The sequence below is a fragment of the Vombatus ursinus genome, unplaced genomic scaffold, assembly GCF_900497805.2.
Source record: "Vombatus ursinus unplaced genomic scaffold, bare-nosed wombat genome assembly UNPS02014768.1, whole genome shotgun sequence".
In the NCBI taxonomy this organism is placed as follows: domain Eukaryota; kingdom Metazoa; phylum Chordata; class Mammalia; order Diprotodontia; family Vombatidae; genus Vombatus; species Vombatus ursinus.
The window spans coordinates 19,100,015-19,118,031 of NW_020954546.1; the positions used below are offsets into that span (position 1 = coordinate 19,100,015).

At 42.7% G+C, this 18,017-nt stretch overlaps 1 protein-coding gene across 3 annotated transcripts in view; it reads right to left on the bottom strand.

Moving 5' to 3' along the window:
• TYW1 (tRNA-yW synthesizing protein 1 homolog) overlaps positions 1 to 18,017 on the bottom strand; it is a 242,919-nt gene that overhangs the window by 174,904 nt on the left and 49,998 nt on the right. For all 3 annotated transcript variants that reach the window (XM_027862445.1, XM_027862446.1, XM_027862447.1), the window contains exon 8: positions 16,265 to 16,367. In XM_027862445.1, the coding sequence (XP_027718246.1) occupies positions 16,265 to 16,367 (103 nt within the window). The remainder of the gene's footprint in view (positions 1 to 16,264; positions 16,368 to 18,017) is intronic.

Consider the following 18,017-nt stretch of genomic DNA (forward strand, 5'->3'; position numbering starts at 1 on the left):
CAGTTTCCTCATTTAATTCAAAAAGCACTTACTACATACTAGGCACACTGCTAGGAGCTGGTGAAACAAAAACAAAACATTCCCTGCCCTCAAGAAGCTTACAGTCTACTGGAAGGTTATAATATGTACACAAGTAATTAGACACAAAATATATGCAAAGTAATGTCCAGAAGGTGGTACAGTAAATAGAGCACCAGGCCTGGAATCAGGAAAACTCATCTTCCTGAGTTCAAATCTAGCCTCAGACACTTACTAGCTGTGTGATCCGGGGCAAGTCCCTTCACCCTGGTTGCCTCAGTTTCCTCACCTGCAAAATGAGCTGGAGAAAGAAATGGCAAACCACTCTAGCATCTTTGCCAAGAAAACCCCAAATGGGGTCACAAAGAGTTAGACATGACTAAAATAACTAAACAACAAAATGGCTTCAAAGAGGAAGAGGTAAGAAGGAAGGGAATCCTAGATATACGGTACCATTTGTACAAAGGTGCAGAATCAGAAAATGGAGATGTGGGTCACATAACTGCAAAGTGAACGTGGTAATATTATACTCTATCTCATCAGGTGACTCTAAGAATCCAATAAGATAGGGCATGCAAAGCACTTTACAAACTATAAAACCATATACAAGGTATCCCAAATGTCCTCATACAGTTTTAAGTAATTAAAGCTTTAAATTGAACTAAGACTTTGAGGACACTGTGTATAGACTATTAGGATATTACTATTATCATTCTCTTTTCCCAAATTTATTCTAACAAATTTAAGTTGCTATAACCCTAGGGGAAAAAAAAAAAATAAGGTAACCCAAGAAGGCATCACTATTTTCTGAAGGAGTGTTAAATGATTTGTAAACATGACTTCGAGAAGTATTAAACAAATTGCAGACAGAATTGCTGATACCCAAGTCCATACTGGCCCAGCCGAGCCTCCCTCTGATTGCTTGCAGAAGGAAGCATGGACAGCAGTATTTGGCAAGAATCAGGCCAGAGCTCCTTAAAGACCCAGGGAATGAGAGGCTCCGGTGTCTGCCAGGCAGACAGTCCACGCTGCCTACACTGCAAAGAAGCTAAGGGCTAAGGTGTGAGCCCATGTCCCACAGAGAATGAAGGGCAAGCTCTGTCATGACATCTAAAACTGTCTCCAAATACCTAATGCTTGAAAACCTTTCTCCAATGAAGAAACCCAAGAATACAGAAAAAGCAACCTCTAATGCTCTGAGAATGCATTAAGCAGAGAAATAGGGAACCATCTCTCTACTCTTGAGGGGGGCAGTTGTTGTTCAGTTGTTTCAGTCATATCCAACTCTTTGTGACACATTTGGGGATTTCTTGGCAGAGGTACTGGAGTAGTTTGCCATTTCCTTCTCCAGCTCATTTTAGGGATCTGCAGAAACGGAGGCATATAGGGTTAAGTGACTTGCTCAGGGTCACATAACTAGCAAGTGTCTGAGGCCAGATTTGAACTCAGGAAGATGAGTCTTCCTGATTCCAGGCCTGGCGCTCTATCCATTACACCTTCAAGCTGCCCCTTACGGCAGCAAGTAAATTACAAATAAACCAAGGCCCAAGGCCCCAAAAATGTCTTCAAAGTTATGAAAAGGAACCATTTCCAAAAGTTGTCTTAGGAATGCAGGCAGAAGAGTTACCACGCTAAGGGAGCTCAATGCAACCACTGATTGATGAATAAAACTAGAATCTGTCAATCAATTTGGCAGGCAATTCCCACGTCAGAAGTTCAGTAATTAGGCTCTCATATAAAAATCCATGAGCTGAAGTGTCTAGGTCAACTCCAAAGAAAAATGGGGAAGGAGGATTATGGTAATGTGATAGTACAGTCATGATAATTAGACTAAACTATGTCCCATAACATATAACCCACTGTAGCCAAGTCAAGTTGGAATATAATCATTAAAACCATAAGACACCAAATAAGTACTGAAGTGGACAATAGAAGTAGCTGATAAAATGACTAGGAACATTTACTTTTAATATTCGTATAGAATTATTGCTGAGGATTTCATTTTTATTAGTACTATCAATTATTTGTAATGTATTTTTAATGACTTCTATAGTCAAAAACATACAGCTAAGACACAAAAAGAGGATATAGGCTATCAAGAAAAAGTACAAATAATCTGCTTTATGAATAAGGGCAGAATTACATTAGCATCTCAATAGCATTACACTAATACAGCTACTTAATTTGCTGTATTATTTTAATAGTGAAAAATATAGTAAAATAATGGCTCATATGTACTGCTGTTAGTCCTACAATAGTTCCATTTGAGTCAAATACTCAAAATGGATCCATGATCCTCCATTTCAATGTTCCCTCCGACAATGCAGAATGCAACTCGTTCATGTGCACTCAAATCGAGTGACTCTGGTCCATGCCCTCCCTTAACTTCACCAAAAGGGGGCCACCCAGTAAGCTAAAGGACATCTTTACTTTCTCTGGACATACAAAGCATATCAGTAGAGCACATGGATGTCCACCTGTGATCCCTCCTTCTCTCCATGTGACCAATATATCTTCTTTTTCAAATAGACATTTCCCTGGTGACGTCCTTATCTTCAGTTCTTCAAAGTTCCTAATTTGTTATCTGTCACAGCCTGCTTACCCTTACTACGCCCCCCTAACACTGCCCTCTATGTGACTTTCATTTTTAAAATCCCTTAAAGACTGTAATTCTCATAAATTGTAGCCATACAACACTGGGATATTGGGAGAAGTCAATCCAACCCACTGTCCTCTTAATGCTGGGTCTAATTTATTTTCTATTTATATATCTACTCCAGATAGATAGAGAGAAAGATAGACAGAAATACACGTTATAATATGTATATATACATTATACACACACACACACACACAATGATACACTGATGGACAAGCTCAATAGGTCATGTCTATAACTACATGTCATAAGCTAAGCAATAGAAACTTTTTTTTTACATTTTTATTTTTTTACATTTTTATTTTCTAATTATTTTTTTCTCCCTCCTTCTTCCCCCCAAGGGAAAAACAAAATAAAAACCTTATAACAAATATGCAAAATTAAGCAAAACAAATACTCATCTTGGCTATGTCCAACAACGTGTGTCCCATTCTGCATATTTAAGTCTATCGCCTTTCTGTCAGGAGGGAGGCACCATTCTGCATCATTAGTCCTCTAAAATAATGACTGATCAGTACATTGATGAGAGTTCTTCAGTCTTTCAAAATTGTTTGCCTTCACAATTTTGTTAGTTCTGTGTGAACTGTTCTCCTAGTTCTGTTCATTCATTCTGCATCATCAGTTCATATAAATTTTCCCAGGTGTCTCTGAAACCATCCGTTTCATCATTTCTTATGGCACAACAATATCATTACATTCATATTCTATAATTTGTTCAGTCATTTCCCAATTGATGGGCATCACCTTAGTTTCCAGTTCTCTGACATTACAGAAATAGCTGCTGTAAACGTTTATGTACATATGGTCCTTTTCCTTTTTCTTTGACCTCACTGAGGTATAGACCTAGCAGTGATATCATTGGGTCAAAAAGTACATACAACTTAGTGACTCTTTAGTTCCAAAAGAAACAGACATTCTACATTGACTTGGTTTTTTGTGTATGAATGATGAAACCAAACTCTTTTGAGTGGTTGCCTGTCTCTGGCAGGAGGCTCTGCAACATTCCAGAACTTGATGAAACTAGCATGTCATCCACAAACAGGCCCATTTAGAGGCCCTCACTAACCAAAGGGAATCCCTCTTCAGCTCAGACTGAGCCAATTTCCTCCATCTCAATGGTGAACAACTTTGGTAAGCATATGCTTCCCTTATAGTTATAAGGAAGAGGTTGTTATCTTTGTTGCTATATCTTTCAAAGAATCTTGAATTCTTTTGATAAATCTGTGGAGATGCCTTGTTAGAAAAGAGTCTTTAAGGGAACATTTTGCTCTACGGAGTCAAATATTTTTCCACAACAAACAACACAGTAGTATCTCAAATTTGGTCAAAAAGGCAATGGTGAAGATGTGGTCTACTGCGGGATATTGCTTGTCAAAGCCTGCCCATCTCCTACTAACCTCCTCACTGAGGATGCTTTCAATGCACGTGCAGGTGAGTCTCATAAAAATTTCAGACAAATGGGAAAGAAGGCATTGAGGCTGATGTGTTGATGTTCTCCCTCAGTCACCTTTTCTCAGAATTAAGAACATCTGAGAGTCTCTTCCTTTGATGTGTTCCTTCCTTTATGGCTCTCGTGAATCAATCCATGACCACTCACATAACTGTGTGACCCTCCAGCACAGATCTCCTCTAGGTACATTGGGTCTCATTCAGCTGCTTCTTCTCTCTTTGTTCTCTTCAATACCTCTTCTATTTCTTCTGTAAGCATGTGTTTGGAACTCAGGTCGGTCACCCTGCGCAATAAGACTTCACCAACCAGTTTACTTGCTTTTGGCCACCATCTCTCTCTAGGTAAATCAAGTGTTTGCTGACTAAGGCACTTTGAGGCTCTGTGAGCCCCCAGCAACTGACTGACAATTAAAGTTGGAAAATTATTTATATAGTCTATATCCACTGCCCTTTCTTCCAACCATTATGTGCCTTGCATGACTGATACCTTGTGTGGACAGGTCAAGAGTGTGTTGTCTCAGCTGACCACATGTTGTTCTTCTATTTTATTGTATTCTCTCTTGTAGCACTGATCTTTGCCCTCACAAGTCACCCTAAGCAGGTGGCTGATTCAGGAACAACTCCCACATCAGTAACAAGTCATTTTCTATCTATTATGATATAATCAGTATCATTTTTATGATGCTATTTGGTTCTTATGTTTTCCAGCCCTTGACAATTCTTTTCTTGAATAAAGCATTCATGCAGATAGGTACAAGACTTCTGTGGAGCCCACAAGTTTTCAACCTCTCTCATTCCTTATTCTTGATCCAAGTTTTCCAAACTATTTCTCATTATCTTGGTCTATTTCCAATTTTGCATTGAAGTCACTGAGTATCAAAGTCAATGATGATATAATTTAAAGGGTTATATCAAGATCTTCATAAAATTTCTCTACACATTTATCCTTTCCAACAAATGTTGGTACATAGCCTACAATTATCTTTATGGTTGTCTTTTTACAAAAACATCACAAGAAAAAACAATCAATAAGGTCTTTTTAAGCACCTACTATGTGCCAGGAAGGCACTGGACATACAAGTACAAAGAATGAAATAACCCTTGTTTGCAACGAACCCAAATTTTAATGGACTCCAAATGTCCCATGAAATGAGGTTCCTTATGGCCTTTAGACACACAATAAAACCAACTCTACCAAATCTTTTATTTGCCTCTCCAAGAAGAACCTGTGAGCCACTCTTGGCTTTCTGTTTCGTTTATAGCAAGAATTTCAAGATTGATACAATTCCATTGCTCCCATGGTAAGTCCCATTCATTTGTCACTGGTCAAGGATCTCATATTTAGATTGTTAAAGTTTATAAATGCAGGAAAAGGAAATCTCTGAAGCAAGTTTCTCTGATAAAGGTCTTGTTTCCAAGATCCATAAGAAACTAATTCAAATTATTTTTAAGTACTATTCCACAACAGATAAATGGCCAAAGGATATGAACAGAAAACTTCCAAAGGAAAAAAAGCCAAGCTATCAACAATCATATAAAGAATGTACAAAATACTAATAATTAAAGAAATACAAAATGAAGCAAATTCAAGTTTCCACTTCACACCTATTATCAAACTGGCAAAAGAGGAAAATGACAAATGCTAGAGGGGCTATAAGAAAACACGTATACTAGTGCACGGTTGGTAGAGCTGTGAATTGGACCAGCCTTTCTAGGAAATATTTGGAACTATGCCCAGAAAGTTCCCAAACTGTGTATACCCTATGAGCTAGCAGTATTACCACTAGGCCTATGCCCCAGAGACCAAAGAGAGAGGAAAAGGACCTATAGGCACAAAAATATTTACAGCAGCATTTCATGGGAGTCAGAAATTGGAAACCCAAGAACTGTCCTCTTTCTGGGCAATGTCTAAACAAATTATGATACATGAATATAACAGAATATTACTGTGCCATAAGAAATAATGAAATGAACAATTTCAGTGGAAACCAGGAAAGCCTTTATGAATCAATGCAGAGCAAAATGAGCAGAACCAGAACAATTTATACAATGGCAACAACATTATAGAGAAAAACAACTTAGAAAAACCTTAAAACTCTGATCTAACTAATTCTGATAAACCATGAGTCCAAAAGAATGAAGACGAAACATTCCACTTATTTCCTGAAAGAGAGAAAGGTGATGAAGTTGAAATGCAGAAAAAGATCTACATTTTCAGACACAGTCATAGGAATTTGGTTTTTTCAGACTTTATAGATATGTATTGAGGGATTTGTTTTGTTTTAAATTTGCTTAATGGAGGAGTGGTAATAAGATGGGCATATTAATCAAAAGATATTTGTTACCTGAATAATTTTTAAATGTTTCATATAGTTTACTGATTTTCTAAAAATGATTTACTACTATACTAATATATCACGTGCATTATAAAACATACACAAAAAAAAGAAGTTCTAAAAGGATGAGATAAAGTAAACAATATTTTAAAAGAATTTGCATTTTATCTAACAACAATACAAAAAACCTTTTTGCTCTCATTGTTAACGCCACTATCAGCAAATATATTTTTGCAAGGACACCATGATAGAAGAGGCTTCATTACTTTCAAGAATCTTGGGTTAACACTTTCATGATCCAGAGCTTCGAAGGTCTGACTCTAAGTTGAGTTTATAGAGATATCTGGTTTTAACTATCATGGCTGAAGGACAAAGGGACAAAGACGCAGGTGGAAGGAGATCATTGGCTGCACATTACTAAGCCATGGGACTTGTTTGATGTTTTTGAGCCATTTTGCAGTCATGACCGATTCTCTGCGACCCCATCTGGGGTTTTCTTGGCAAAGATACTAGAGTGGTTTGCTATTTCTTTTTCCAGCTCATTTTACAGATGAGGAAACTGAGGCAAACAGGGTTAAGGGACTTGCTTAAATAAACAAAGCTAGTGTCTGGGATCATATTTGAACTGGGGCCTCCTGACTCCATTGCACCACCTAGCAGCCCTATTGTTCAATGACATCCATCAATTCTGCAAAGGTTTGTGTTGAAATTGAGCTAGCAAATTTCAGCCTTCCCTGATGTCAAGCAGTTGCTCTTGCAAACTAACTGGAAGGCATTGCATCTTTATATTCTTTAAAAATGAGTTCAAAACACTTACTGAAACTCTTCATTTGGAAGATTTTTAAACAGGTTAGAAAATTCCATTTCCAGGTTTTTTAAGGGGTGGCACAGATATTTTCATAGGTTTTTATGAACAAAAGCCTAGTTTGTAAATGTTGTGCTAATCATCATGGCTTTGCACTGTCACTGTCAAATAGCTAACGACCTAATACATGTGTAGATCAAAATTTATAGGTAAATACGGCAGATACAAGTTCACATTTCAAATTCTCTTCCCGAGAATTCTGAATCTTTTTGGCCGACTTCTTGCCAGATCTGATTAGATCTTCATTGTTTTCACCCCATAATATGGCTGAGGAGGACCTTGGACACTCTGCCATCTTCTTTTTCTTCACTTGTATTCACCTTAGTTAGTATTTCCTTCAAGCTAAGACTTCTTTGCAGGAATTGTTTGAAGCTACTAGGCCATTCCATGAGGTTTAGTTTAGTTAAAACTAGAAGGCTGACTCTGTATTTACCAGCAGTAAGCTGTGATATGTCAAAATGGAGCTGAAAGTAACCAAACAGGCGAAGGGGCCCCTGTCACCTCCCGATTTTCCCTTCAAATATATGTGACCATCTGACAAAGAGACCACATCAGGATCCACATGGTAAATTTTAGGAAAGTTCAATTTCTTTCTTCTTTTAGATTAAAAAATAGAAGTTCTAATATTTTCTTCCCAAATCCCAATGGATTATCTTGTCTACACCATGAGATGCATACACTCCACTGTGGACTCTACAGCTCCTGCTCCCTGGGTCTTTTCTGGGGAATCCCATGGCTCCAGGAGGCATCCGTCCCTCCTGAGCCCTGTCCATCTATAGACCTAACTGCTTATTTACTAAGGACAAAGAGGTCACAGCCATCACTTTCACTAAGCATTTCTCTGGTTTTACTATGTTTTACCAGGTCGTCCTTCATCTCTGAGGCTTAAATGTAGTCTAAAAATGTCTTAAAACTAAAAAACCTCAGGCTTCAATGTACACCACTATGTATGCGAATTCTCAAAATGTTCAGCCTCTCCCAACACTTAGGCTTCCCCCAGCAAACAGAAGCCTCCACTTCCCCAGCTGCTGCCATGTTGCCTCACCCAGCTGCCGTGTGAACACCACTGCTTGCTGATGGTACAAATCTAAATTTTATTTATACATTTTTAGCCTGAAGGACCAAACTATTGCAGTGTGGGAAATTTTCAGCAACTGTTAGACATACGGCATGGACCGAGTATATTCTGAAAACCAACGATTGGTGGGTCTTGGCAAGGTGACCTCCACATGGCTGGGCCACAAGAAGGTAACTACTGTCTTAGTGCTCCTCAATACCCTTGGAAGAATTCCTGAAGCTTAATATTGCCAACTCTCCACAAGCCCAGACTTACATTTCAATCTTTCCCAAGCCATTTTCGTACTTTAGCATAATAATAAGTCTACGAAAACCAGAGACATCCCACCCTCCATATCCAAAAAGCTATATACTATCAGGTAAGAAAGTTGAGGAAAAATTCCCTAAGAAACTGATTTTCCGAAACAGTATCCTAAATCACCCACTTACAAAGAAAAACCATAATGCACTTAATTAAAGCCTAGATTTGCTAAAGGAAAGAATCAGGCAAGTTGAAAATGTGGGGTTATTGGAACTGTCCATTATTATGGTTGCTAATAATAATGATTCATCTACCACTCTTGCAGAAGGCTCCAGCCCACCAGTAACATCTCTTGTTGCATTCATCCTTCCAATATCCCTATGAGGACGCTGGAAGGTATTGGAACTGGAAAGGTATTAGCCAGCCTACTTCACCTCTACAACAGAAGGCAGAGGCTCTCTTTATCATCAAAGCATCACCACCTTCCTTTTGCTTAGTTTGGGAGGTTGGTTTTTGCAAACTGGGTATCTTCTTAGGATGGATTCCTGAAAAAATGAATGAAACGAATCTATGCGGACAGGAAACACAGTCGCTTCTTTTCAGCGTGGCTGAGCTCTGCCATGCTTTCTTCCTTCTTCCTTCCCAGCACCCTCTCCTGAACAAGCAGAGTTCAGATGTGGATACAACATAAAGGGCCTGATAAAAGCAGCCGTCTTACCGGTGTCCACCAAGACCAGCTAGAGTGAATCTTTGTCAGGCACAAATGTTGTGAGGCAATGAAATCTTGTTCTTTTTAAATTATTTGAGGAAAAAACTCCCGGCACAGAGAAAATTAAATCTGTTCATTCCAAATGCAAGTTCTAAGTGGTTGATTTCAGAGATGTCACATAAGTTTAGTTTACAAACCAGAGTTTCCTCTGGCCTTCTTCTCTCCACTTCACTCTCCTATGACCATTGACATACTTCCAAGTGTGGTCTGGAATTAACAAGGTTTCAAGTCCTTAGCACACATACCGCCACCCCAAGAGATGGCTACCTTCACTGCGGACACCAATAATCAGGTCATGGACCAAACAAATAGGCATCCACCTACTGTCTATGCACCCTGGGTGAACAAGGTGGGAAATTAGACATGCCAACAAATTACAACTATCAGACACTCCCCAAGAACATGGCCCAGCTTGTAATAACAATCCATAAATGAAGACCAGGCCTGCCCAACAAATGTTTCTGGGCCGTTTAGGCAAATTCAAGCACCCTATTTCTCTGTCCAAACCTCTACTTGAAAGCAATCTTACAGATAATTTGTTGCAACCTCCCAATGGCACAAAGAGTCAGATAAATAAAATCCACATTTTTCCTGACTTTTCTATTCTGGCACACAACTATCTCTTTGGTGAGTAGCTGTCCAGCAGCTTCTTTCAGGAACATTCCCCGGGCCCTGTTTTCTTCATATTTTCTGCCATGCACTGGACATACCCACCATGTTGAGCTTTCCAGTCATGACGGAAGGGCTACACGCTCTTGAGAGGCTCAGGAATGTAGCCCAGAGAGGAGAGGCACTCTTCCAGTGAAGAGTTCTCACCTAAACACAACTAAACTCCATCTAGGCTGAAGGCGGTGTCATCAAGGAAAGCTGATAACTCGTAGAACTGGATTCTAATCTTGGCTGCAAGGGAGACTGGAAAGCATGTGAGATCAGCTCAAGCCCTCAGCACAGTGCATGGTACACAGCAGGTACTATATAAATGCTTATTCCTTTCCTCACTCCCCTTCCCTAAGAGACTCGACTTGGCCTCCCTGAGGACTCCCTGAGGACTCCCCCTCTGCAGGAGACACCTCTTTGCCTGGTCCCCCACCACTGTCAGTACCTTCTGCTCTCAGACTACTCCCCATCTACTCTGGATTGATCTTGTATATACAGAGTTGTTTGCATGTTGTCTCCTCATTAGAAGGTGAACTCCTTGGGTCAGGGACCTCAAAAGGCGGCTTTTTCCCCTTTCTTTGTATCCCCAGAACCTAGCACAGCACCTGGCATGTAGTAAGTGCCCAGCTACTTGGAGCCAGTGAGGAGACTCAAACCCAGGACTTTCATTTCACCCATCCATCTATCAGAGGGAAGGGCAGTCCTCACGTCTGCTTCCTAGCCTACTCTGATAAGAGAAGCCTAAAACCTGATGAGCCCCTTGGAAGAAAGACACGACATAAATAACAGGTATAATTATTGTAATTGTGACAGAGGAGAGAGAAGAAAGCATACCAACACCTGTTAGAGTTCTGGCTTTCTCTCATTTCCCAGCCTCCCTCCCTCACTGCAACTGTGCTAACTGCTAAGCCCCAGTAAGACTGAATCCGAGGAACCCATCCCCCGCTCCCCGTGGAGAATCTGCCCAGAATGCAACCGGCAAGGGTGAAAGCACCAAGAGAAGCTGGATGATGCCTCGTGAGTTCAAGGGTCACAGAGCCGGAGACCCAGCTTCTCTGAGGTCCCCTTGCTGAGCAAAGGTGGCGAGCCATGTTCTGTACCGGTTCCCCAGTAGGAAGCAAAATGGCCCAGTTCTGCCTCCCAGGGAACAGAGGCAGAGCCCAGCTTCCCCAAGTCTGGCTCCAGGGTTTATTGATCACGTCCACACCACCAGCGGTGTATCCCCATAAAAGAGGAGGCAAGAAAACCCGTGCTGAGAGGCTTGACCCGTCTCCCAGCTCCACAGACAGCCAAAGCAGCCCAGACCGTAGCGTCAAGACAACCAGCCCCGTCCGAAGCTACAGGCACAGTCTGAGTGGCAAGGACCCCCGGGCCTTGGATGGGACGGCCATCCAGAGTCTTTGCCAAAGGCACCGACCCAGGGTACCGGGTCACCACAACGGGCATGAATGTGCTAAATCAAGGTATACATGGGACATGGCAGAATTCCTTGGATATCAGGAGCTATAATCCTGAATCCATCAGCCACGCCAGCCTTTTCTGTCTACGTGTCTTTGCCATCCCACTAAGGAGCTTGGCAACAGAGGAAATGCGGTCATTCTTGTTGATAAGAACTGTGTTATTCCACTTTTCAGGTCTGAAGGCAGTGACAAGCAACGCTCTTCAGAGAAGATCCCCAGCTGCTGTAGCTTGAAGCCGTTCAAGACTGAACCCGAGGACTGAGTCCCCAGGACTACAGACATCTTACATCACTGAGAGGCAGAAGCTCAATGTATCAGAATCAGACAAATGACAGGAAGAGGGGCAGGTTTCCTGTTAGCTGGGGCCCTTAACTACCGAATGAATACTTTAATGGTGACGGTAAGAATGATGCTAAACTCAGAAGACAAGTACACTATCTGTGTATTCTTTTTGTTAAATACTTCTTATTGATGTCTTTTGCTTTTCCATCACCAAAATTCTTCCTAGAATCCCTCCCCCTCTCTCTCTCCCAAGGAGCCATCCCATATAATATTTGTGTGTGTGTGTGTGTGTGTGAAAATGTTATGAGACAAGTGGTATTTATTTTTTATCTTCCTTCATTTGAATACCTGCCGTATTTATACTTTTGCTATTGAGACATGTTAGTTTGGATAAAAGGACTAGTCCTTTGTTGTTGTCATTCAGGAGCTCTGTCACGTCCAGCTCGTGGTGACCCATGGACCACAGCACGCCACGCCCTTCTACCCTCCACTATCACCCAGAGTCTATCCAAGGCCATGTTCACTGTTGCCAAGACACTATCTACCCATTTCATCCTCTGCCCTTCCCTGTGCCTTTGCCTTCAGGCTTTCCCAACATCAGGGTCTTTTCCAACGAGTCTAGTCTTCTCATTATGTGGCCAAAGCATTTAAGCTTCAGCTTCAGTATTTGACCTTCCATATAATAATTTTTAAGGAAAAAGAGGAAAAAAAATTAACAAAACCAATCCAGACATCGAAAAAAAGCTGAAAATACGTGCAGGGTTCCACCCCTGCCGACTTCGGACCTCTGCAAAGGACAGGCCAAGGGTGGCTTCTCCCAGCTCTCCCTTGTTTGGGGCCAGGCTTGCGCTTTGTAATTTCACAACATTCACTGTTAATTGTCCTTTGCTCATTCTTTCCACTTACATGGTCATAGTTATTGCATAGACTGCTTCATTCTGTATCAGACCACAAAAGTCTTGTCCTCTGGGTATTCTTAAGTGACTAAAAAGGCCAACTGAGGACAAGCAGCTCTGGCCATCATCTGGACGTGTCCACATACGGGGTTCATTCACTCATTTACTTGCTGAATAAAGATGCGTCGAGCACCCACCCGGCACAGAACCCTGGGCTGGCTGGCACTGGGCTGGCACAAGTTCTACACAGATGTGGTTCTTGTCCTCAGGAAGTGTCACCCTTCTCTTGTCTTTATTATGACCATCCTTTTCTCCCCATAACACAGCATTTCCATGAGCCACCATGGGAAATAATTCTGAGCTGCCGCCATCCCCCACCCCACATGATCTCCTCCCATACTTCTGTTTCTGGTTTGTTTTTCACCAAACCACTGGATACTGTGGCTCAAATGCACTCAGCATCTTCAGCAGAAGCGTCTGCTCCCAAAACAGATGCTTTTAGTAAGCGCCACTGAAGAAGAGTCTTGCCCTGAGTCTGTATCTTAGGCTGAAAGTAAATGCTGCTCACAAACCTGAATTAAGCCCAATGCCCTGGGAAACTACCTCCAACAGGCCTGGGCAGCTTCAGGTCACATTTAAATTGTTGCAATATCACCAGCACTAACATTGTTGGAATCGATATTGAGCTTACCTACTTTGCAATAAATGAGATCGATTTTCCTGGAGGATATAAATGATTAGTATGGAGTCCAAAGGGCAATGGGGGGGAAGTCAGACAAAGGCCCAGCAGCCCTGTGAATTGCAGCGTTAACTTCTGCCGCCTTTTATCTCCCTAATTGCGCCCTCAGGGATCCCACTGAAAAGGAAAGAAAGTTAAACCTGTGGGGAGCAGCTGAGGATGAATCAACCTCAGCATCTTCTCCAATTGGTGCCTGCTTTTCTACCTCCAATATAATAATTTCAGTAAGTCTGTGGTTAGCTTGATCTAAAAAGCCTTCACTCCAATTTATGTCCCACTGGGTCAAGGGAGGAGCACCACTCACAGCCATTTAATACCGATCAACCAGGAAGCATTTATCAAGTGCCTACTGTTTGCTAGGCCCTGGGGATAAAAAGACAAACATGGGCCAGTCCCCAGCCTCAAGAAGCTTACATTTTAAAGGAGAAACAACACGCACATGAATCTAGTTTTCTGATACAATTGTTGAGATTCCCTTTTGTTCTGAAAATGATCCCTTATGGACCACCGGAGCCACCGTAAGTCACAGTCTCCTCCAGAAGGTATCCCTGGGTTCCCAAAGGACATACCAGCAAAGCGTGAGCCACAGAGGCTTCAAGGGAGAGCCCAGGCACAGACTGACTGCACATCTGGCATCCAAGGGGGGCCTGGCTAGACTCAGAGGCCTATCCCCAGAAGATTAGGCACAGTGGGAGAGTTCTACCCCAGCAACTCAAGAGGACCACCTAAGGCGTGGAGCCCCTGGAGCCCTGGAGAAAACAACCACACCACTACAACCACAGACCTTCCCAAGGATTTCACTAGCTACCAAGATACATGCAATGCAGTGTGGTGCTTCATTCATGGAGAGTGGGCCAGACTGGACTCAGAAGGCCTGGGTTCAAGTGACTCCTCAACCACATACTGGCTGTAGCAGAGCCCAGGCGAGTGCTTTGACTTCTCAGTGTCACAGGGCAGCTAAGTGTACATCAAAGAAAAGTCACCTATCTACACAGGGATCTGGGATTTCCCCACTAAGAATTCCTTAAACAGATGAAACCACAGATTCTAAAGGAATTAGGATCCAGAGAAAGAACTACAGAGTTTGAATGCAAATCGAAGCATACTATTTGCTCTTTTTTTTTCCTTCTGCTTTGTTTTGCTTCCTCTTTCTTGTGGTTCTTCCTATTGGTTCTAATTCTTCCTTACAACATCACTAATGTGAAAATATATTTAATAGGAATGTATATGTATAGCCTATATCAGACTGCACGCCATCTTGGGAAGGGAAGTGGGGAGGAGACGGGAGGAGGGGAGGGAGGGGGAGAAAAATTTAAAACGCAAAAGCGTATGGAAGTGATTATTGAAAACTAAAAATAAATTAATAAAAAAAAGAAAAAAATAAAGGAATTAAGGGAGTGATTTTGTTCAGTCTTTTTTCAGTCGTGTCTGACTCTTTGTGAACTCATTTGGGGTTTTCTTGGCAGAGATACTGGAGCAGTTTGCCATTTCCTTCTCCAGTTCATTTGACAGATGAGGAAACTGAGGCAAACTGGGTGAAGCGACTCACCCAGAGTCACACAGTCAGTAAGTGTCCGAGGCCAGATTTGAACTCAGGAAGATGAGATTCCCTGACTCCAAGGCCAGCGCTCTGTCTACTTTGCCACCCAACTGCCCTTAGGGGCATGGAGGTGGAACCAATTGTAAACAAGGAGACTGTATTCAAAAAAGCAGAACTGGACCTAATGACTTCTCAAGTCCCTCGGCCTCTCCATCGAGCCTCCTAGGATTCTCAATGCAACTTAATAAGCAAACGTATCTGTTTTGAACACACATAGAAACAGCGGCAGAATCCGACGCCTGCAATGGGCAAAAGAAAAAGGGAGGGCGTGGAAGAGTGTGAGGATTCAGTCCATTCGTGACTAAGTGAGAACAACGGCGACTCAAAACAATTTCAGTGCTGGTAATGATGCAATCATTCAAACTTGGCTTGAAGAGGCTGGCACTGCACACGGCTAGTTTTAGAGGACGCTACACTGAACTTCAGTTTCAAAGGCTGGCATCTAGTGAGTGCACAGAAATACTTGGAGAAAGGCAAAAGGAAGGATGAGGATCAAAAGACGCTGAGGGGGCAGCTAGGTGGCGCAGTGGATAGAGCTCCAGCCTTGGAGTCAGGAGGACCCGAGTTCAAATCCGACCTCAGACACTTGACACTAGCTGTGTGACCCTGGGCACCCTAATTGCTTCACAAAAAAAAAAAAGACACTAAACTCCACCTCCAACGATCACTTTAAAACATTCTCCTGAGAACGACTGAGCTGCATTTCTTAAATGGATCATCTTCAAGGTTCACTTGAATTCATTCACCCTTTCAAAATAAATTTCAGCACTGAAATATCCTACCCTTGAAATCTATGACAGAAAAATTTAAGTAAGAAAGAGATTACTCTTAATTTCACTTCATAAGTGAGCCAAGACTTAAAGGGACAACACCAGGAGTCACCTAATAAGAAGCCGGAGATGAACTGAGGGCATCTTCTGTCCCAAAATGTGCATCATACTCACTAGGGCAGAGGAGCAGACGAGGCCAGCGGGAACTTTGCTGGTCTACACAACCAGCCCAGGGCCAAAGCCTGGGCACAAGAGGGGGACAGTGGGGGGCGTGCTCACTGGCATTCTACATTGGTCGCTCATTCTCCTGTAGCCGCTGAACCAACTCAAGACAGAGGAGTAAATAAAAACCTGCTTCCTCCTCCCGCTCCTTTCATGGAGGCAGGTCCTAAGTGAGCCAACTTCAAAAAGAATGCCATCTACCAACAATCCGCTGAGATTTTCACCTTGTTTGGAAAGGGCTTCTCGGAGTGCTGGAGTGATCATCTCTCGCTTTTCCCGGGCACCCCGGGACAAATCCAGTTGTATGTCCTGCTGCTCCTTTTCTTTCTAAATTAAAAAAAAAACAAAAAAACAAAAAGGAAGTTCAGTATTTTCCCCAGCATCACAATGAAAGATGAAAGTCCATCCCTGACCCCGAGCTACCCATCTGTCTCCTCTCTAGGGTTATCCCCTTTCCAGAAACACCAGATCAGAAGAACTACCAAGCTCATTTTTCAAGCTCATTTCTCCTCAGCCTAGCATCCAAGGTCCTCCACCATCAGCATTCACCCTACCTTTTCCTCTCTCTCCCAGTCTCTATACTCTAGGGCTAAACATTTCCAACACTTTCCCACCTCCACTCCTGGGCCTTTCCCATTTCTTGGGCCTAAAATGCCCACCATTTATCTTCCACCTGTCGATATTCAAAGCCCAGCTTAAATGTTACCTCCTCTAGGCAGCTTTTTCTCCACACTTCACCCAATTTAAAAAGATGGCTCCTTCCTTTATCCTCATCTCCTTATCCTAATCTCATAATTGAATGAACGCCGAGTCTGGGGCACTGTGGCGGTTCTCTCTGCCTCTAGATGCCAAATGTATTTATCTTTGTGGGACAGCTTCAACCAGAGAGTCCACAAGCCCGTTCTAGACGAATTAAGCGCCGGTATTACAAAGAAATGCCGAACCACGGCTGCCCGGAAGGAGCTCACAGCGGACTGAGAGACAACATGCAAAGAACTACATACAAACAAGCTGCGGCTGGGATCAATTCAAGATGGTCAGTAGAGGGAAGGCACCGAGATTTTAAGGAGGCTGGGAAAAGCTTCTTGTAGAAGGTGGGAGTTTAGATGGGACTCGAAGGAAGCCAGGTGAGGGAGATGAGGGAGAGAAGATATCACAAAGGCAGAAAGAACACAACTTAACAGCTGATTGGATGGGGGGTGAGTGAGGGGCAGGGATAGCGGATGACACCCAGGGCGTGAGCCTGGGGGACTGGGAGGATGGGGGTGCCCTGGACAGTCATAGAGAAGTTAAGAAGACAGGAAAAGATAATGAGTTGGGTTCAGAACACACCAAGTTTAAGAAGTCTCTGGGGGAAGGGAAGGGCTGTGATCCTGTGAGGTAGGTGCTGTTATCACCCCCAACTTACAGCTGAGGAAACTGATTCCGCCATCTCCCATTCCATGCATTCACCCAGGTTGTGTCTCCTCCTCTCCCCAAACCCCAGGCCTGGAACAAACATCTTTCTCCCACTTCTCTTCCTGTTGAAAACCTTTCTCTCCCAGGTCCTACTCAGGAACCACCTCCACATTGCCTCCCCTTATCCCACTACCTGAACAAGAGACTTCTCTCTTCCTCAAATGTCATTGCAGCATTCTTTGAGGATTTCTCATAGGATTTGGAGCTAGAGGAAACCTTTGAAATCATCTAGCCTAACCTCCTCACTTTACAGATGAGGAAACTGAGGCCCAGAGCAGTGAGGTGTCTACCCTCGAGATGACACAGGTAGCAAGCAGTAGAGCTGGAGCTGAAAGACAGGTCCTGAGAATCCACACGCAGGGTTCTTGCCACTTCATTCAGAGAACCACAGAATCAGGGAGTTGGAGGCACCTCGGGAAGGCAATATCTGTGCCTTTGCCCCTGCCACATCATACCTTGTCTACATGTCCTGTCCCTGTTTGTCCACTGTGAGCTCCCCTGGGGCAAGTACTGTATACT